At 40.1% G+C, this 22,653-nt stretch overlaps 1 protein-coding gene across 1 annotated transcript; it reads right to left on the bottom strand.

Annotated features, from left to right (window-relative positions):
- Positions 1–19: 19 nt before the first annotated feature.
- cog3 (component of oligomeric golgi complex 3) lies at positions 20–22,084 on the bottom strand. Its single transcript, XM_088914904.1, has 23 exons — positions 21,908–22,084; positions 20,973–21,119; positions 20,515–20,576; positions 19,776–19,941; positions 18,879–18,953; positions 18,323–18,415; positions 17,607–17,732; positions 17,093–17,173; positions 16,493–16,536; positions 15,691–15,817; positions 15,067–15,158; positions 13,823–13,962; positions 13,233–13,393; positions 12,870–12,978; positions 12,603–12,727; positions 12,359–12,448; positions 9,356–9,476; positions 8,408–8,496; positions 6,873–7,007; positions 6,438–6,513; positions 5,915–6,042; positions 5,560–5,658; positions 20–4,834 (listed from the first exon to the last, which is right to left on the bottom strand). Exons 1-23 carry the CDS (start codon positions 22,082–22,084, stop codon positions 4,805–4,807), a joined length of 2,493 nt encoding a protein of 830 aa, XP_088771030.1. The 3' UTR covers positions 20–4,804.
- Between the last annotated feature and the right edge of the window lie 569 nt (positions 22,085–22,653).

The raw sequence follows: 22,653 nt of genomic DNA, 5'->3' as shown, positions 1-22,653 counted from the left end.
GGAGTCAAGCAGTAGACAGGGGAGAAAAAAAACCCTTTATTTGAAGGTGATCAGAATCAGCATTCTTCATAGATAAATACAGTATTTCCATTTTATGTACACTGCTTTACATTTTGCGTTTATAAAAATGTTACATATTTAAAAGTTAATATAAACCTTTTTTTAAAATTTACTGCTTCAATCATTTCTGAAGGATAAGGAACACCCAATGCAATCCCTTGCTATTCATAGAAATATTTCTCCTTGAAATCAGCAAATTAGACCAGACAACTGCTGTGTGTGACCAGACAAAGGACAACTGTGACAGACAGAATCACAGTCCAATATTACTTATTTGCAACTTTAGCTCTAATCTTTAATAAAAAATATACAGTTATTTTACAAGTATACAGCAAACCAGTTGTCATGGAGTCTTGCACACACAGAGAAGACTTATTTTACATCATTGACCAATGATTTAGTTACAAACCCTAACACTAGAAGATGAAACAATCAGTTACAGCACAAGCTTTGTACAATTCAGTAATGAAATTTCATACCATAGTCTCTGTCCACTAATGATCATAGTTTAGCTTTGTTTTCATTTTTACCTATTATACCCATCTCGGAACAAGGTAAAGGGTCTTGTCCCAGTAAAGACGCAATAAAACTGACTTAAATAAAGCAGGGGTGGAATGATAAGAGTATGGAAACTTGAGGGTCAAAAAGAGAGCTTCTCAGTGGGCTCAAATATTGCATCTGGGGACGGAAAGTACTTGTGAGTCTTAATTTTTACAGAACCAAGATGCTCTCCCACAGAGCCTGAGGTACTGTTTGGATCAGTGAATGTCATGAATAGAGATATCCATTTAGCTTTTGTATTTTGTAAAATAATATTTCGAAAGCATCTAAGATGCTTTTCATTACCCCTATCAAGCAAGACTCTAGTATAGAGGTTTAAACTCAGGTTTAGAGGATTAACATAAGTTATGTTAACCGCTTATCCAGAGTGGATATTTTTATGCAATAATAAATCTGCACAACATCTTTAATTTGGTGGAAAAATAATGCATTCCTAAATACAACTGTTTTTGAAAGACCATGAACCTCTGCTTTTAGAAAATCTATACATTACAAAGCTGTACAAAAAAAAACAGAGGCAATTTGTCCTACAAATAAAAGACAGAGCACAGAAGTACTAAATTATTTTGTTTCCTCTTCTCACATCTGGACTGAAATCATACTATGTATACCAAAGACTAAATATTCCAATAGAGAAGAATAAAAATAACTAAACAAAAAATACCCACCGTTATTAATCAAAGCAAACGTCGCCCACCCCTGCAATCCACCAGCCACTCTTACTTGATGACCTTTCGAAAGGAACAGCAATGCCTCCACATAATGAATGTGGGTCAATACGTTCAGAAAACACTGTACATAATTTCTGGAAACAATCTCTCCGTATCACTTTAGGGTATAGTTCATCCTTTACTTTCACTCTCTCTCATCAGCCAACATCACACCAGACATCCACAATGACAGGGGTCCCCAGTTCTGGCTGTGGAGGGCCAGTGTGACTGCAGGCTTTCTGTAGAGCCAAGAAAAGTAAAGCTGTTCCAATTAAGGCAAAGCTAGATGAGTGAGGTCATTAGGAGCTGGAATGAAGACCTATCTGCAGACACACTGGCCCACCGGTATCACGACTCCACACCACTGCTCAGAATCCGCAACCCAACAGGCGAATTAAGTACCCTTACATCAGCAACGACTTCAGACCACCACAACACTATTAAATTGGACCAATTAACCCGCAGCCTCAGCTAACTGAATTCTCTGTCTGAGGTCTTGTCTTTTAGAAATTTAAAGAGATCAATACGACCTGCTGGACCACCTGTAGTGCACAATATCAAATCTATGGCCCTTTCTGTTCTTCTTGTTTGGTACATTCATCAGGAACCCAGTCAATAGCTGCCATGATCTCACCTGCCTACCTTGTCCCAGTCTAAAGATGTCCTCTAACTGTGAGAGACAAGAAACTGTTTTTGTTCAGAATCTGATTCCTAAGCTGACAGATTGAAGGAACTGAACTTTTTCGAACCTTTATCATCTTGAATAGAGAAAAAATACAGGGGAACTGTTATTCAGAATCGGCGGATGTCTTCAGAATGAAGACTGAAGCATGAACCAAAAGGACACAAGTAGAAACTACGTAGAAGTGCATTTAAAACTGGGACCAGTAGGCACTTCTTTACCCAAACAGCTGAGGAAGTCTGTGACAAGCTTCTCAGCCATGTTGCTGAAGCCAATACCATGGGTTCCTTCAAGAAAAAGAATTTGGATGACATCCTTGGATCCATTAACTACTAACTACTGAATAGGCTACTGCATGTGGGCTAGATCCTATGTTTCTTAAGAAATCATGTTCCTCAGTTCTAAAGCAATCTTTTAAATGGGTTGTGAAACAAAGGGCCATCTGAACAGCCTGTTCTATGATCATTTGACTCATTAGATGACAGGATCTCAAATGCCACTCTGAAGTTAAGATCTGGTGATGTTATAGTATCAGTCTCGTCTTCCTTGGGTTCTCTACCTCTGTCCAACTGCACAGCTCTAGTTCAACAAGGGCACAGCTTTGCATAAAAACACAGATAAAGAAATAACACCCCAAAATCTGTACATGCTTCCCACTTCCTCGAGAATCCTCCAAATTCTGAAGCAACGCTGAAACTAATGTATTTTTGAGACTCTTGTTATTATTTTACTGAAGAACAGAAAATAAAATGGTATGGTTCAAGTAGGGAAAAGGATATTTCTTCGTAGAAGTGAATGGAAAGTCTGCGTGCTCGATTTGTACAGATAGCTGTTGCCAAAGATCTATAGTACATTTGTAGATGTTTGGCATTTTGTACGGCTGATATCTAGCAAATAGTGTCCCGCTTTTTGATGTTTATTTTCCACCACAGATCGTCCCTTGAACCCTGACTTTTGCCTGTTTCCCAGGTATAGACTAAAACTCTACTAATTACAAGAGATGAGAGGTTTCACACTTATCACAGGCTCTGGGTTATCATTCCCGTATGTCTGTAACTGTAGTTTACCAGTTGATAAACATGTAAGCATCACATCTCGGCTTGTGAAGATATAATGTGTTTCTCAAGTGTAACACATCCTCCCTTTACTCTTTTACTCATGATTCTTTCCCAAGGTCTAGAAAATCACCCAATATTATTCACTGTTCCTACCTTAAGACTACTGGATTGTCAAAATATGAACACTGTTGCATGTTTATGATAATTAACCTATTTAACTTAATATAGTACTTAGTACAAAATATAAAAATATAAAAAATAAACTTTTGAAAACATGGATAACAGGTGACTATAGGCAACACAACCACTTGTCCTTTTCAGCTATTTCCACACTTCATGTCTTACAGCCAGAGGAATGGCTTTCCTCAATTTCTGTGCCTCAGAAGCAATATGTTTTGCTGAAATTATGTTAAAAAATAAGGAGGATGTTCAATAATAAAAATTCCTAATAAATGAGAGCTGTCAAAAGGGAAGCATCTTCAGTTGAAAAAATATGACCTCAGACTGAGAAAACAAGTATTAAAAATACATGCTTCATTGTAGCAAAAATTCAATTACATCGGGATTTCGGATAGCTTGGGGTGGATGTGTTCTCCAGTTCTTGAACGAAATATCTTGACACTTTTCTTCTCAGGATAACAGATAAAACAATCACAGTTATGATATTTTAAATATGGATAATTATGATTAAAACATTCCCATATGTAGAGGGTCATCCAACGACTGTTAAATGCATTTTAAAGGGAGGTATTTCACTGTAAAATAAACACCAAAAATGCAGGACACTACAAATAAAAATATTATCTATTGCTTATGCCTAGTATCTTGAGAATTTGTTATATACAGTCATCCTGTAGTACTTTTAAATACATTTCACAACAAATAAGTTTGACCACCCTTCCATAAATGAGTCTCTTTCAGTAATGTTACCTTTGACAAAGGAAACCCTCTGAATTTTACTCCTAAAGTACAAAACAAAACCGATATGCATATTCCTACCAGTTACTTGAGAGTACTAGAAGAAAATTTTGTGATTCTAAGTGATTATGCCATTTCACCTCAGCTTTCTGTTAGAAAACCAACCTTCCTGGGCCCTATGTGATTACCGACACATTTCTACTTCCTGAATTCATACAAGTGCAGGATATATATTTATTGAAAAACCTGCTTCTGCCAATATCGTCTCCAGAAAAGCACATAAAAGAAGGTGGGCAGGTATTTTCTTCAGATGTTAGTTAAATAAGAGTAACCACACCACTCCAACAAATATACAACTGTGGCTGCAAGCTTATCAACTTATGTCAGCAAAAAAAAACTTGGTAACAGAAAATGGTGCCAAATCAAACTAAGGGGAAGAGGTGCCATTTACATGTCAATAACCACCCAGCTTCACAGAGAAGCTCATCTATAACAAATACTTTCTTCCTGTTTTTCATATTATAACCTGTTTTACAATGTCTAAGAACTTTTAAACAAATGGAAAAACCACAAAATGCGTATGAAATGTTGGCAAACCCAGCATTTTCCTTTGTCAGCATGACATCGTCTTTGGTTTAACTACTGTGCAACGTGTCCCATTCTCACAAGTCCTGGAAAAAAAACCTGCACCTCGAGTTCTTTGAATGAATCTGCAAGAAGAGGTGGCGAAAGTGGAAAACCCGACACCTGCATCCCGACAGCACCTCCAGAGTTAAGGCCAGTGGCTGCCTCTTCAGGACTTTCGCGGCTGGTCGTTATTTGTTTACTGACAGCAGCAAATTGATCTGCAACAGAAAACAGAGCTTCAGATCTGGCGCACTGCTCCCTGAGGCTGTTCAGCTCCATTCAAATCATGTGTCAAAATTAGCATCGCTCAAGTACAATTAACACACAGTACACCAGACAAATGGGTATATTTTGCAAATGTTGTCTAAATACATTTTGAATGCCATCAAAACACGAGATAAAGCATAGCTTGTTTCAAACTTCTGCTGACTTCTCTTCTGACATGTGCTTTGGGGTTTATGGATTCCACATGTTTTCCACACACACACACACACACCAGAAAAAGAAGGGCAAGACTTTGGAGTATAACAGATTTTAAAATATTTTTTTTTCAGCTGAGAAGGTGAGATTGAAGAATCAAAACCTACAGTTTATTTTATAGGGAGGGTAACCCATACCTATCCTATTTTTCCAATCCTTGAATCCAAAGCAGCACAGTGAGTGCACATTGTTACAAAAAAGTATCATCACTGCAGCACTGGACTAAGGCAGTTTCATTAATACACACTCAAGACTTCCAAAAAATTCGTAACAGGTTCACTGTTGTTGCCACTGATGTCCTATGATGTTGCTGTCCTTTCCTAACGTCCTGTCATTCTAGGTGATGGAGTGGGTCTGTCCTAATATTTGGTGTATGGGAACCTCATCATCTGGGAATTTAAAGTCTCCTCCTTACTTGATGCCCAATATTCAAAATGCTAGCAAACTGCATTATAATTAGTACCTGCTCCATAGAGGGACAGGCAATGATCTGCAGATCCTCCCCGCTGTATTCCTCTTGGAGAACTGTGTGGAGCTTCTGGAACACTTGTTGAATATTGTTCTACAAATGACAAAACACCAACAGAAATTTCAGGCTCTGAGATTTTTTCTTGTGTTGAAATGGACCCGGTCCAAGTACAAAACCGAATATGAGAATACAAACAAGTTCAAAGGTGCCATCCGGAGCTCTATTGCGTTTTGACACAACCATCATACTTTATAACCATTTTAATACACAGCTGAGGTATCTGCCCCGGTTAAGCATTCCAGGTGGACTGATGCTTAATTCACAGAGACCCCTCACTCTGGTTACTCACCCGGACTGGCTTGAAAAGGATGAACTCTGTGTCTCTGTTGGCCAGGTACAAAGACATGCTTTGCGAGGTTGTTGGTAGTTTCGTTTTCATGGTTCTGTATGTGGCCGTCACAAGCTCATTGATCTTGGCTGTGAAAGAAAGAAAGGCCCAGGAGCAACATGAGCAGCGCAAACAAGCTTTACAGCTTAAATTTACAGCGTCAATTAGCAATGTATTTATGCAACATGCCAATGTCTTTGTAACACTGGCGTTTCTTGCAATAAGACAAAAAAGCCCTATTTTGACTACTTGACAGGAGGAGGGATTTGGACACATTTGATTTAGGCTTCTGATGTTTCATCCTCTAGAATGTTGTTTTTGCCAGCACCCTTGACATCCTCTCTTGTAACAAAAGTTATGTAATGCTTGCTTTAGTTTTATCATCAGTGGCGGATGAACAGGAATCGTGCTTTGCATCAAACGTTTTAACAGACATGTTTACAAGCCTCATTCCCTCCTGTCTGTGAGCAAGCGGTGGTCTCACCAGGCTGCGCCCATGGCTGCTGAGGAAGATTATAGCTTGGGCCCCCTTGGTTGGCCATTGTCTTTAGTGCCGTCACCTGAAAAACAGCACACCGGTAACCAGACTACGTACTAATGTAAGGCTCCATCAAATTCAGATGCAGCTTCTACAGAGAAGCATACATCCAAAACCTGTACAAATAATTGCAGAAAGCAACACGTGCTGTACAATGTGTCTGCCCACATGAAGACGCTTGTTTAAGGTCATCACACTCAGAAGCTGACTATAATAATTCTGAGTTAAAACTTAGAAAGTGTGATTCTGCTGCATTAAATCAGCAAACCTGCTAAGGTAAAATGTATTACAGTATGTATTACTGGATCTGCATAACATTCTTAAACACTTCTAACATACTGTAGAAAGAATGATTTCTTTTTCTTTTCCGACTTTCCTCACCTTGGTTAGAAATTCCTCCAAGTTTCCCACAAAAAGCCTGGTCTGCTGCTGGATAAACTGTTCGCAGCTGGATTTCAGATGGCGATCGACATCTTTCTTGGAGTCTATATAATGCTCTTTTATCTCGGGCGTCCCCTGTAGCAGAGATAATAGTCTACAGCTTTAAAACGTCTTTGCAAACTCTGTATAACACCTTAAATGTCAAAAATGTAATACCATTACAGAGAGAAGCCAGAATAATCGTAGAGACATTATGGATCTATATAAAGGAAGACGGACAGGTTAATTTTTATTCTGAAAAGCAAGAAGAAAAAACTTTCATCTGTGGAGTCATCTTTGTGTGCAAGTATACCCACTTCATACCTATGAAGGTTCCACAGCTGAACTGTTGTGTTTTATCTATCCTTCTACTTTTCAGCATGGAAATAACCTCTTCATATTCCTTTTCAAGCTCCACTTACTGAGCTACTCATTCTGACACTATACGCATATATTGGGACTATTCCTCTGGACTCTGTCTGTCTGACAGGTCTTGGGTGTGAGCTCCAGCTGCACACACTGCTGGTGTACCTTCGAGTGAGGTACTTTACCCCAGTTGGTCACCCAGCTCTACCAGTGTGGACCAGAATTACTGGGTGGGGGTGGTCATCCCTGTGATGGACAGCTGTCCCACCCAGGGGAGGGGAGTCCTATGCTCAGAAACCAGGATGAGCCTGATGAGCTGCTATGACCCTGGTACACATTTATAACTACGTTAACACTAAAAGACACTGAAAAAGCAACAAGTGCTACAAATGCTGTTCTCACTTTTGTATTTTTGAAGCCTCTGAGTATGTATTTGACAAGCAGCACTGCTGCCTTTTAGCCTGATCTCAGAAGCTAGGCAGGGCAGAGCCCCGTCAGTGACAGGCTGGGAGACCCCCAGGGAAATCCAAGAGATGAAAGTGGTACAATTCCCTCTGAGCCACAGCTTCCAAAACAATGTCCCAATACAAAGGCAGAAACACTGAGTTCTTATGTTAGACAGGGATCCTAATTATTTCTGGTTGTTGGCAAATGCAGGGGTACTAATTCCAGTGTCCTGGCTAAATTCCACTCTGGAACAGGCCACAGTCTGGCCTCTGTAAAGTTTCCTCATAATTCAGCTGGTAAAGTAATTTTTCACAGCTTCTAAGCTGTTGCGCTGTGAGGTAGCTGTCATATAATGGCTCGCTTGCTTCACCCTGTTCGCTTAAGTGGTGAATGAATCGGGTCCACTCTGATACGTAAAGTGCTAAATAAATGCAAGGAGTGATCGTTATTATATACATGCTCATATGAACAGGTAATGGGTTTCCATGCTGAAAAGAAAAGAAAGGAAACACAACGTTTTGGCCGTGGAGCCTTCTTCAGGTGTGTTTCCTTTCTTTTTAGCATGGAATAAACCCATTACCTGTTCCTTTGCAGCCTATGCATGCTGACGCAGCTCCCTACTTGAACTACATGCACATACAGTATGTAATCCAGATCACAAAACACACTGAATCACTCTTTACCTCAAGCAGAAATTGAAGGATAGCATTGTGACTGTTCAGTCGAAAAAACTTAGGAACTGTCCTAGGATTAAAAATTTTAAAAGCAGCATCTGAAAGAAAAATAAGAGCAAATAAAAGCAAGAGTAAAAAAATATAACATCTTACCCTTCCATATTAAAAGGGATGGGGGCTCCCTCTTCTGGATATAGTCTAATACTGCATGTCAATAAACCATCTTGTTCTTTGTACCCACCCACAACTGGAATACAGCTGCATTGTATGTTTCTAATTTTTTTTAATCAAACTTGATCTTTGCTGTGGCATGATGTTTGTATCCCAATTTCTAATCAGTAAATATGAAAATATTTAAAATAATTAAATGTATGAAAATAGGAGGGTCTTCCTTTTTTATACAAAGAGAAATTACTTTCAGCCAAGTTGTTGAGAGTTGGCTTCCTTCAAAAAAAGCCGGATAAGATCCTTGAATTAATTAGCTACTAATTAATACCAAACAAGCAGCATGAACTGAAAGATCTCTTCTCATTTGTATTTTTTTTGTTCAGTATCTATTGTACATTGTACATGTTGTACATACAGCTTTAATTGTAAGAACTAGCACTCTGTATGTAAAAAGGGGGATTTATTAATTACCAGATCTAATACTGTGACATAAACTACACTGCAACGTAAATGACAGATCATTTACATTTACTGTCCACTCCATCACGCCAGCAAGTCCTATTTCAGGCACTGACATGAATTAGAAGAACATGCAAGTGAAACTACAGCATCTAATCACTCTACCATGACCAAGAAAGATGGGCAAAACATACATTTAGAAATCTAAAATAAACATACCAAATTCAAAAGTACCAGTGTTGAAAGGAGTTCTTAAGTAAAGCCAATTGAGAAATTACACGGATCATGTTATGAAGCAGGACCTAGCTACCCAGATCTGGCAGTACATACCTTTAGTTTTTTTGAGATCCAGAGAAATTTCCTTAATGGCAAAGTCAGTGTGGAAGGGAGCAATCTGTTCCCTCATGATCAGCAGGTGCTTGATGAGAAACAGCTGGCCATCGATCTGAGTCTGCACAAGAACAGAGAACATAGTCAAACCCATGCTGCATTATTAACACCCATTGCATACTTTGTTTTTAAACAGACTGTGACCTTACATTGCTGGCATAAGAACAAAAGAAAGGCTGCTGTCCATGAGGGAAAGCTATTTAACCCACCTTTCTCATCTGGTGGTGATAGGAGTCAAGTGAAACTAAAATTTCACCCAGCCATTTCTTGAATGATCCTCCAGTTTGAGACTCAGACACTTGCTTATTAACCCTGTTCCTGACATCCGCAACTCTTTATGTAAACAAGGGCTTCACATTTTTCATCTCGAATGGATTCTCCTTTAGTTTCCAAGTACAACCCTATGTACTGGCGTTCCACTGGTGAGTATAAATAATTCAGCCCTAGGACGACCCTATCTATGCTCTTTACGATTTTATATACTGGTTACAAGTTTGATCTCAATCTCATTCGTTCTACATTAAACAGGTCCAACTCCTTTAACACATCTATATGTAACAATCCACAGAGACCAGGAATATTTCTTGTTGCTCTTATTTTACTTTTAAGGCTATGCTTACCTGTTTATTGTGCGTTCCCCAAAATGGAGCAATTTTTTAAACGAGGTCCTACTAATACTTTCCAAATCTTGAACAATACTTCCCCAGTTTTAAATTGCACACTATTTGCTAAATATGCTAGCAAACTTGCTTAAAATACCACACATGAAATATGTACAGCACAGTGTATTTCCTGTTACCAGTGTGGAGCACTTTGCATTTATTGATGTAAAATTTAATTTCCAAAGGGCCTGCCCAGTCCAGGTCTTTTTCCACAGTTTATGTGTTAACAGACTGCTTTATTTTCACATCATCTGTAAATCTAACTAGTTTTCTAAATATACCAGAACATAAATCACTGAAATAGCTCACGAAAGGTCAAAGAGCCTGAAAACGATGAACAGCTTAGATCGGACTAATCAGAGACTGTGCCCCATAAAATGCTGTGCTGATTCCTGTTTGTTAAGCAGTTCTTCATCACGGTGCACACACTAACTTGGATTCCTATAGCTTTTCATTTCTAAATTAATCTTTTATAAGGGCCTTTATTAAAAGCTTCAATTAAAAAAAACATTTCAAAGTTTTAAAAATATATCCTGGCATATGCTTTATCAACTATCCTCATGGCTTAAAGAATTCTAGCTGTCTCTGAAAATGCCACCGTTTTGGAAGTATTCTTTGAGTTTATCATCTGTAATTGTATCAGTAACAGAAGACATACTGTAATAACTGGCCTGTGGTTTCCCTTTGCAGTTTTGCCCTCTTTTACCAACAAGCTTTACATTTGCAGTGATCTCCACTGTGGGAGCTGATCCCACCCGCACTGCGGGCGGAACAAGGGTGTCAGGGTGTTTGACCGGCATACCACTGGAAAGATATTCAGAGCAGGGAATCCTATCTATTACCCATCCTTCTGTAACCAATTCCACTGGTTGCTTGTGTTTCAGAAGCTGAGTCACCAGTCAAACTCCTCACTAAGCTACACGGCACCAATTCGCTCTGCCACAATCACCGTATATCACTCTTTGATCGCAGGCCAGGGAAAAGCTCCTGCAGAGACACACACAGGACGTCCCAGAGAGCATTCCCAACCGGCAGGGGTCTGGCTCCACTGGCTGAGACACATCTGATAAATGTCTTACAGCCCTAACCTGAGGCAATGCAACTGACGGCCCTTCAGACCTCAGCCCCCACACACCAGAACTAAAGAGCCCTGATTAACACAAAGGAGCCAGGCAGGCGTGACAAACATGCCTCAGCCTGAGGAGGGAACATACAACCTCCAAAGAGAAAAAACTCTTTGCCACTCTGTACCTTTCACAGATGTTACAAAGTGAAATTAACTGATGAAGGATGCCCACACGCATTCTGCTGCCTTGACACATATCTGCTCTAAATCAGCATTTGATAAACAAGTGACAAACCTTTAATTAACATTAAATGTAAACCATGAAAATAATCGCTGTTCAGGCTTTGATGTACAGAGGTCATGTTTCAAATTAGATAAAAGAGCTCTCTGTTACACAAATGAAACAAGTTGTATTTTCATTATAATATGCCACACAAATTAATCGGAAATGAAAAATGCTTGAATCTCAAAACACTAGGACTGCAGTGCACTGGAATTCCAAAAGGATTCCCCCAGTGGCAGGATAAACCAGGACACTTTGCTCCGCTGACACAGCGGCCGATATCCAGCAACACGAATTGAACAGGAACTGCTCTTGTGGTGAAAGTAAAGGGTTGAACTCTGTCATGTAAACTACCGAAGTACCAAGTGGGCCACCATATCAGTTAAGTTACCAAAATACAAAGATGTGAAATCGACTAAATTAAATTAAATACAACACAGACCAGTAAATAATGTTCAAATTAAAAATACAAAAACACTCCCATGCAAAAAACTCATCTCTGTAAATTCAGGATACTTTCTCAAACCATTCAGTGGGTTAAGGAGAAAGCGAGTAGGTGACTACCCACTGCATATGGATGGTATTCTGATTTAATGTGGCATAAACAACCAGTTTCAGTTTTTCCAGTAAAAGAAATGCATTCTTCAGGGTAGTATGAAAAGATGAAGTACATGCTATGGCACAGATCAACCAAAAGCTGCAGCATTTTCCCTGAAGCATGAAGTCCTGCATAACCTTCAAGTCAGAAAATCAACAAACACAATCGAACTCCCAGCTCAAACCTGTGGGTAGGTGAATACTCCATGGGTACTGACTGAGCGGTTTGTAAAATTATTATTCCCAGGTGAGGAATGAACTAGAATTTAAATACCTAAGGAACTAAATCACAGGATAATGACTGAGGCATCATCTTCATTACAGCCACCACTCACCTTGTTCTTAGTGATGGCATCTGTGGCTTTCAGTAGCGACTGGATACATGAAGACAAGGCCTCTTGTGATAAGCCTTGAAAAACTGCTCTCTAGAAGGAGATTAAAACAATCACATCAATGCAACCTCACCGACCGCGGCTTGACAGCCGTCCGACAAAACAGTCCTCTTCGCTTCCACCCTGGCAGTGGGAGAGGTGTTCGATTTCTGCCTCCAGACAGGTTTACCGAAGGGCGACATCTTACATCAATACACCTGTACAGCTTGGACAGGCACACCAAGGTCCTCCTCAGGGTGGGGTACCACATGCCGTGCAAGTCCGCCGGAGAGACGGAGGCGTGCAGCCGAGCTCCGGGAGCTTCTGCGGTACCTGCAGTCGCAGAAAGGGCAAGCCGTCACACACCAGCTCAGGGGGAGAGCTCCCCTCCTCAGGGAGCCAACAAGCCTAATGATGGCCACTGTACAGGGCCAACCGGAGGAGGCTCCCCATGGACCCCTTTCATCCGTTTCACCTGATTTGATGACATTTTTAGAGTCGGCGTCTTCTAGCTGGACATCTGAAAATGAAGAATCCAAGGAAAGATGTTTCTTCTGCTCTTCCTGTAAGCTCTGGGCGATTTTCTGAGCAAAATGGGAAAAAAAAGGGGGCAAAACGCAAGTCAGGTATTTGAAATCGGAGGGGGGGGGATCCTTTCACAAACATAGGCGTTTTCAAAGTAGGCAAACTGTATATTAGCTTACGGAATATTGCCTGAAGACCACTAATCACGCCTATTGAAAGGATTTTGGCCTGAAACTACAACACCTGCAATCCCAGATCATTTGGGTCCGTTCACCGCGATGTGAACTCGAGGGAATGGCAGTATTTTCCGCACCTCCATCATTTCCAGCTTATCAGGGTACGCCAGGTCTCCCGGGGCAGGGTTATACCCAATGATGTCAGTCTGGATGTAGATGTGGGTTCTGTACACAAGTCGCTCTTGAACGTCCTCCAACATCTGCTTAACCACAGCTTCGAAGGCTCCCAGCTGTTGCACTGAAAGGACAAATTTCACACAGTCACAGAGGTGCATGCTACTCTTAAAGGCTCTTCTTTAAGATATAGAGATTACAGGAACACAATCAGAATTAGCCACATTAGTGAATAAGTGCAAACAGTGCCCTGCACGGTTTCCTGAAGAGGCAGAATATACAGAACATGTACTACAAGCCCTACAAGTACCACAAGATTTTGCAAACACAGACTAATGTAATTGAACTGGAATTAACTTTGTGAACTTAGTGAACTTCCTGTTCCACTGCAGGAGTAGTTCTGCACAGTCCAGCCCCCTGCACTGACTGATGAAAAAAAACACTGACAATCATCTGTGATTGTGCAAAGAGCTGAGCTGCCTTTACAAACAAGCAGAATGAATTTCCCCCCGTGAAGAGAAACGGGTCGCATGGCCTTCTGATCTGATCTTACTGTTGTTCTGAACGTGGTCCTCCAGCATCTCATTCTTGAGGATGCCACAGAGCTCTGACAGGGTCTCCAGATGAATGACGTGGATGATGAGCGGCCTTAAGACGTCGTACAGCGACAGGCACAGCCTCTCTAGCAGTTCACTGTGAAAGGAACAGCTCAGCATGACAGTGTGAACCCTGCCTACCTCACCAAGGAGATCGCACAAGATACAGGAAGAGATCGTACAAAAGTAAACTGCAAGACCCATGTAACATCCCAGAACAAGTTCAGCAATACCTCGCCCAATGCGGTTTCTATTAGAGCTAATGCTCCATAGTGCCCATTGTCCTGGTAATTACTGTACTTTAAGTACTCCAAAAAATATAAAACCTTCATGAAATATAAAAGCAGAATGTCTGCGACATGCGTACTGACTAGATGGAATTACTACAGCAAAGTAGTGTGCTACTTTTTTGTGCTAAACAACAAAAAAAACAATCTAGCTCTCAGCCAATCGGTATGAGTGTGGCATAACACTCTTGTTTATAATATGCAATACAGCCTCATGCCAGCTGTAAACGTTCTGTGTCTCTGTGTGTGCACAACTCCACCGTGGTCACGCCTGTTTTTGCATATTAATATTCATGAGAGCCACAGCCTGACCCAGCTGGCTAATGTAGCTCCTCCCCTCAGTCTCTGCCAAGCTGGAGGAGTGAAGGCAGACAGTGGTTAATCCGAGCGAGCTCTGACCTGTATGTATGAATGCATGGCCAATTCTGTTGTTCAAAAACTCTGTTCTTCATAAAATGGACCTACATATTCTGTGATAAAACACCAGCAACTGTGCTCACGGCAACACACCCCTATTAAACACATGATACATTTGTCTCTATTAGCACACATTCCCACAGTGCTCCTTTCTCTGGACACATCTTCAGTGCTAAGTGAGATACTGCTGTGCTGATTTAGATATACTGCATGACTTTCACCTTACAGAAAACAACTTAAATCCAAGTGAAATGTAAAAAGCTAAGAATCCAAGAATGGTCATTTGTAACCTCTCTCCTGGATTAGAGTACAAGTGGTGCAGTGATCAGGGCTCTGGAGAGCCACCAAAATAAATTAATATTTATAAATACTGGATTATCATGGCACTACACTTTGTAGGTATGAACTACAGTACATTTCCTTTTTAACTGCTAAAATGAGGTTTGCAGCAAGACACGATAAAAACTGCGCTAACGATCCACAACAGGTATACTTACTCTAGCTTGACTGTTGGCTTAGAGAAGAACTCGTTGTAGAGCTGGTGCTCGTCCTGACACACATGGACCATGAAGGCACAACCACTGCGCACCTGAATAGCGACAGATGGATGTTAGAGGTTTATTTTTCTCTACTTGATTGACCCTTGTCACAGCTACCCCAGAAACATTGCACCACTCATTTCAAATCCACATGGTTTGCTGGATATCCCCAATAAATCTGTATGACACTCTGGTTATTTATCCACTGTTATGTTGCTTGTGTTTCTTATCCAGGCAGTGAAGGAAAGGATATACGACAAGGTCAGAGGATGACAAGGTTTCTAACCAACATGCACTCAGTCATAGTCCATTCCTTCCTTAAACAATCACTCAATTTCTCCAGGCAATCGGATAAATGAACAAACCAACAAGAGGGCATCAAGACCAAGAAGTTAAGGAAAATCCGAATGAAAACCACCACAGCGAACATGAGTCTACAACGTATACTGTACTACCTGGTGCAATGTATTTATACCCAGCAATGAAGCACCAGATACTGAAGTAGATGCCATGATGAAACTGTAGCAGAGGAACTCGGACAGTGGGAACCATATAAGCCAATGTAAGAGTGAAGGCTCGTACCAGTGCACAGTGGTCCCTGTTATTCTGGCTGGTCAGGTCTGTAATGGTGGACGTTATGCTGGGACTGAGTAACTGCTCTCTCTGATCTAGGTAACACTGGTGAATTTCTCCTAATAGCTGCTGATACCTGCAAATAGAAAAAGGAAATAGAGGTGATTTATCCAGATGCCTCTGTCCCATCGCTGTCTTTTCCAAGAAAAGTGTAGCAGAAACAAAAGTGTCTTTTGCAATGGCTCAGTAATATACTGTACTTCATGAAAAGAAAAGGAACCCAATACCATGTAACATTGGATGCCGTATCAGGAAACATGTGCTGATTGATAGATGTACCAAAATGTAAAAAACCACAGTTACCACAACCACAACCATAGTTATCTTTGTTTTATCTTTATTAAAAGGAATGAATAAGCCCCATCTCAAATAAAAGTACAAACCCCATCTTGCAGGGTCAACAGTCTTAATATGTTTTCTGTATGTTTTTATCTAGAAATTAGAATAACTACATAGATCTTAAATATACATATATGTTAAATGTAAAGAATAATAAAGTTCACTAAACTATTAAATTAAATGTTGAATTTTCACCCCATAACTGTAATAAAATAATGTGTACACCTGGAATTTAAGAATTCATCATTTATATACACACATTTTACAATCTTCATTATACAAAAATCACATAAAAATCTACGTTAACTTTGTAAGTGGTTGAGATACACCCACAACTTGACAAAACATGCAGGCATTCACACAGAAGGGAACACAGCACTAGATCTGTACGTCTTACAGACAGGGGACTTACTCAGGTATCTTCTCAGATCTCTGCTCTATCTGCTCTATGAGTGTCTGCAACAGAGCAAGAAATTATAAGATGCCAGCAAGAAAAACACATTGAAGAAGAGTCAAGGATGTAAGGCATGAGGAAGTCTTTAAGAATAAAGAAACTTTTAATATAAAGAGGAGGTGAGTCTTGCTCAGGAGAAATTGTGAGCTTACATTACATAAGCATCTGTTCACTAACTTCTGAGAAGCAACTGGCTCTCAACATGACCAGAAAAGTCCTTAGGCTTGCATACAGAAAACTGACTGACGTTTCAAAAACAACAATACCAAATGCAGGACACCAGCAATGTGTAGAAAACTACAAAATGATTAGTCTGCTACAATACTGAAAGAGAAATTCAGTTTAAATTTCCAGAATAACACATGACCAGTGAGAAGCAGTTTTCTAAACTCAGTAATAAATTGTTACCCCTTACTCCAAATAATTTCTTGTAATACTCCCATTAGATTCAAATTGTTAAGACTAAAATTATAAAAGCTATGAGACTGGAGTAGAACAGTAAGTGGCTGAATGTAAAGAGAACAAGGTTCACACATCAGAAAAAAAAATCATACTTACTCTAACTTTAGGGGCAGATGCTCTGAACTTCACATAATACAATGTAAAAGCATTTTCAGAACTAGGCACACCCGATGGATCCTACAACATATGGAACACTTATGAATTTGTAAATACATAAAGAAGAAAAATAAATTAAATTATAGGTTTAGCCTTATAGGAGCCTTATTTCTTTAGTCTGAAAACAAGATATAATGATTAGCAAACATGTTTCCTCTGTTTTGTGTTAAAATGCCTTACTCAAAGAAAACAAAAAGAGCTTAATGGTTTTACAATATCTTGTTATCTTGTTTTAAAGGTCTGTTTAAGGCTTTTCTTCAAGCCCAGTAAGTACCTGACATTCTGCAAGGAACTGTCTCACACAAAATGGGTACTGGACATAAACCAATCACTGAAAGTGACCAATCTTCACTTTTCTTTAATCAAGCTGTGTTGTTGTTTTAGGAGGGGTCCCGGGTTCTGAAGTCAAACAAAATAATCATAAACCTTCCAAGTAATTTGTGTGCCCCCTTACCCTTTTTGTTAGCTGGGTGGTGAGGTTCTGTAGCGTGTTCACAGTGTGAGTCTTCATTAAATGCATAGCTTTGGAAAGGCATTGTTTAAACTTGGCTAAGTAAACAGGATAGTCTTTAAAATGTGGCTGGAAAAGAAAAATAAATCAGTTAGGTGTAGAATATACAGTAACATTCATAATATAAACACATAACTATTAAACCTTGAAAGACAAATACCAAATCGACTATTACTCAGGAAAGTGTAATCTTTTACATATTTCCTGATAAAAAGTTTTTTTCTCCACTATACTATGCAGGGAAACAGCTTCCAAATGGATTCATACCTTTGACAAACTAGAACAAAATACTGATTTAACTAAGGAAATAATGTTGTACATTCATACTTTTCAACATTTATGAATTAATGTTTTTATGTATGAAAATGTCTATAGCATGAATGTAATAAAGAATTACTGCATGTAGAAATAAATTCATTAGAAAATGCCCTACCCATACATACCCATACATACTAAATATTTTTTATTTAGATGAGAAATGTATTTCAAAATGTCCTACTGAATGTACTGTATACATACAGTAGGTTTTCATACTAAATCGGTTTTAAGTTATTGTTCATTAAGGGTATAATTAGGTTTAAAGGCAAATGTAAGTACAGTGTGATCACCTCAGTTCAATGCCATTTCTGATTAAAAAAAAGTTTAGGATCACTACTTACATGTGAGGAAACATATTCGATACAGTCGTCCAGTTTAGAGAGCATGGGTATAAATCCGTCACTATTCACAGACAATGTAGGAGAATTCAACTTCTGTAAACAGGAAAAAAATATATATTTTTGCCTTTATAAGAAAATAATCTGTCAAATTTAGAACACTATTGAGTTGATGTAGCCCCAGTTTCCTTATACATGAAGGTCTCTTGCCTTAATGTTTGTAGCGACACATTTCTAATGTCTTCCAACACAACAATCTTTTTTCTACAGCCATATCAGTGGCAGTTCACTAAATCTTCTTTTATTCAAGACTGTCGTCTTTGGATTTCTAACATGGAATCCATCAAAGAAGAATGAGTACTAATACTGCCTTTGGTGATGAGCCTCTCCAACTTTCCTTTAATTAGATAGAACCCTAACCTTTAAAGAAAAAGTAAATCTTTACTTTTAATACCTTCATTAAACAGCTCCACTAGCTCTTTAACTGTTAAATGTTTTTCATACTCTAACGTACACCATGTGAAAGCTGTAACATACTAGTACCTCAAAAGGAACTTACCGCGTTTATATTTTCTAATTCATTAAAATAAGACAGCTTCTGTTGTATGCTCTGTGCCAGGTCAACCAGTTCTGACTGTTGAAAGACAATAAAACATATAAAATAATTCATTTTCTTTGTTACTCATCATTCTATACCTTTGCATCATTCTTACGGCAAAAAGTAAATGTTGCAGTATTTTGAAAAAAACAATCTGTGTGCTGTTTGTAGTGGACAATCCCACACAAACTGCAGGGAAATGCATGTTTTTTCAAACTGTAAATCTCTGCTCTTTTTAAGTGACAACTCCTGCTTCAATTTTGTCTTCACCTACTAGCTGCTTGTCTTCTACAGTACGTGGCTAAAGATGCCCAACAGTGATAGTGCGGTCTTCCACGCTACACTATGAACTGCACTGTTGGGAACTGACTCACTCTGAGTAGGCATCCTGAAACAGCCACTTTGTGAACTTTCACACCCTCCATTTCTAAATCCACTTCCCTGACCACTTCTGTCATATCCCTTTCTTTCTAACAAAGTTGGGGACCCACTTTTCTACCACAACCCCAATTTTAACAAGAGCCCGTGTCTTCACAAAACAGGTCACTTCCTGCGAAGTCAAAACAGAAGTCTCTCTTTCCACTTTTCCCAGGTAAAACAAATCATTTACTTCCAAGGGGATAACCCCCATTGATTGAGATTCCCTCGTTAAAAAATTAACCTGGTTGTTTTTGGTTCCAAGCTGAACAGAGAAAATGAGGTAAGCCACTTCACTGAACACCAGAACTGACTTCTAGAAGCTACCTCTGAGTAACCGCGGCCTACTGAGATCATTTCTTCCAGCTGAGACCATCAGCCACAATACAGCTGATGTTAAATTTAATTCCTGCATAAAATGTTTGAGCTGAGAGACAATACCTGCTCTTTCAGGAGCTGTTCACAGGCCTCGTGCAGCGTTCCTGTCTTGGTAGATACGAACAGGTACTGCTTCTGCAGAGAGTCCAGGTGCTGCAGGGCAGTGTTCACATCATTCAGGATAGCATCGCACTGGTCCTGAAAACCACTCAGGTGATCTCTGGTCAGTCTGCAGGAAAACAATACAGCACTCAGTGGACCAGTGTCACAGCTTTTATTGTACAAAACTGCACTCTGGATTCTGAGCACTAAGTCTGAAAGTCTTCAAGTACAGTTAGGATGGCCATCTGGGTAGCAGTAGTTCAAGTAGGTAGCTGCATCAGCATGCGTAGGCTGCAAAGGAACAAGTAAAGGTTTATTCCATGCTGAAAAGAGAAGAAAAGAAACACCTGAAGAAGGCTTCACAACCGAAACGTTGTGTTTGTTTTTGTCTCTTTTCAGCATGGAATAAACCTTTACTCGTTCCTTCTGGGTAGCAGATTACTGTACTGTTGGTCTGTGCTATGAGTCTCAGGTACTAGGAGATGCTAAAAATGGTCATCTCTCTTTTTAAGCACTGAGAATGTTCCCCCATGTTTGGTTAACTGGCGTTCAGACAGCATATAAAACAGATGACTCTACATTTCTCAGACAAAACCATCTCCAACTGTGGAACATGCTGCATTCATCAATTAGCAGAGACATACTTGCCTAACTTCAGTTCAGACATTTCCAAAATGCATATTTACTTATTCCCACAAACCTGTTCTTTGCACCTTCATCTTGGTCCACCCGTGTCTGCAACTTGGAAAACCAAGAGAAGAACTGAAAAGCAAAGAGGAAAAAAATAAGTAATATTTTACAAACTCTTAGCAGATCCTAGAAAGCACAAATGATCATGGAATAATCAAATTTCAATTCAATTTTGAACTTCTGTGTTTATTTTTAGGACTCTGTCCTGCTTTCTACATGAGACATTATCTGTTTTGATGGTATTCTGTCACCTAGTAGGAAAGCAAAACAGTGCCAGGGGCTGTTTCAGGCCCTGTTCAAGCCCTGTGATGGCAATTAAAAGAAGAAAATGTCATTTTGCCCCCTTGTCAGCTTTGCTGCGTTCCTAGCTAAGAAGATGATACAGTGGAGATTCTCTGGCTTCTCCAAACACTGTTATCAGGACTAAGGATGCCAGCAGTGTCAGAGGCCGTGCGCTCTGGTCAGTACCTGCTGTGCGGTCTCTATCCGCTCATTCTCCATGCCCAGCGACTGGAAGCCCTTGAACAGGACGTCCTCTGTGGAAGCCGGCACCGTCGTGGACAGCGGGGCACAGAGCGAGCGCGACGTCAGGCTGCACAGGTCTTCAATGGGCAACTGGTTCAGGAAACATCCGGCACAAAGCGTTACCCTTTCAGGGTGGGTGCTGAACAGGAAGGCTCACCATCACACTACGTCACTGTGCTGGTTCAAGACAAAATCCCTGGCAACCCAAGCCTGAGTTTAAACAAGTCACACAGTGACACCTTTTACCCTGCCCACCTAAAATTATATACACTCATAGTTCCACAATATTATACGTCAAAATCAAAACGACAAACTGAAGCACAGAGAGTAATTTCTGAGATACAGACACACATGCATTTCAGTCCTTTGATATGCTTATATGTTATCAATGTACAGATGCACTTTTTCCAAGGAAACGTCGGGGACAGAAAAGTTGGTCCGCAGACCGCAGCATACAGGCAAACTGACAGAGCGCATCCAGAGACACTGGTTAGGACCTGACCTCAGACAAGACAGGTCATGCTCCTCTTGTAAGTCGCCTTGTAAGATCTGTCGCCCGTGAACTACATACTAGAAAATCCAACTTCTCAACACAAAAACCGAACGTCCCATTTTGAAAAACAGCCGATACATTTAAATGCATTAAATCAGCGCGAATTGTGCAGTAGAGAGCCTCAGAACTGCCCTATCAGTCCAGGATGTGTTCGAGGACACTACGCACACTACTACGACTCCCCTTCCACCTCTATAGCACGTTCTCATTTAACTACAAAAGCCTTCAAATCACTGAAAATCGCCGTAGACAACTCTTATGATAAGACACTCCTGAGTATCCAGGGCCACGGTGCCGTTTAAATAGCCACTGTATTGGACCTCACCTCAGAAGGGATTGGGAGATTCTCAGCGGCTGCTCGGACCTCCAGAATGGAGTCCGTCTGCCGCTCCGTCAGAGGCGCCATGGGGTCCGATCTGCGGTCCCAGAGAGACAGCTTCTCCCGGGTTTCTTTCTCACTCTGGTCCAAGACGGACACATCCACCGCCGCCATCTCCAACATCAAACGTCAGCACTGACAGGAGATCCTGTTCCGGGGGGCTGGGAGTTCAGAGTCAGACGCCAGCCAATCCATAAGGCACCCCTGTAGCCACGCATCCAGGAAGCGTGCCTTCTTAAAGGGGAAAGCGAGCACAGAGCTTGTAGTGACAAGCTGTCTCAGCTACTGTACGTTGACCTGCACATTTAGCCCACGAGAGATAAGAACGCCAGGATATATTTTTGGTAATTATACATATTGTTTTAGAGCAATCTGAACACTAAGGTGCTGTCTTTTTATTATTGTAATATTAACAAGAACAATAACAACAATAAAATGATTGCTGTCACGTTATAATTATTTTTACAGTTTAACCAATGCAAAGAATTTTAGCTGCAATTTTATGAAAAGAGCCACCAACTATTAAAATATTCCAGTTCAGTGTATGGTTTGGGGAGACAAAGACATTTTAATAGCAACATGATGAGCTAGTGGCAGTAGTGTAATAAAGTTACTGTATTCATTCTCTTTTTCAAGCAACAGAGAGAAGATGAATAAATTATCAGAAATTATGCATGCTTGTTCAAACACCG

This window comes from Atractosteus spatula, chromosome 4 (genome assembly GCF_055471065.1).
Source record: "Atractosteus spatula isolate fAtrSpa1 chromosome 4, fAtrSpa1.hap1, whole genome shotgun sequence".
In the NCBI taxonomy this organism is placed as follows: domain Eukaryota; kingdom Metazoa; phylum Chordata; class Actinopteri; order Semionotiformes; family Lepisosteidae; genus Atractosteus; species Atractosteus spatula.
This window is presented reverse-complemented; position numbering and strand designations above follow the sequence as displayed.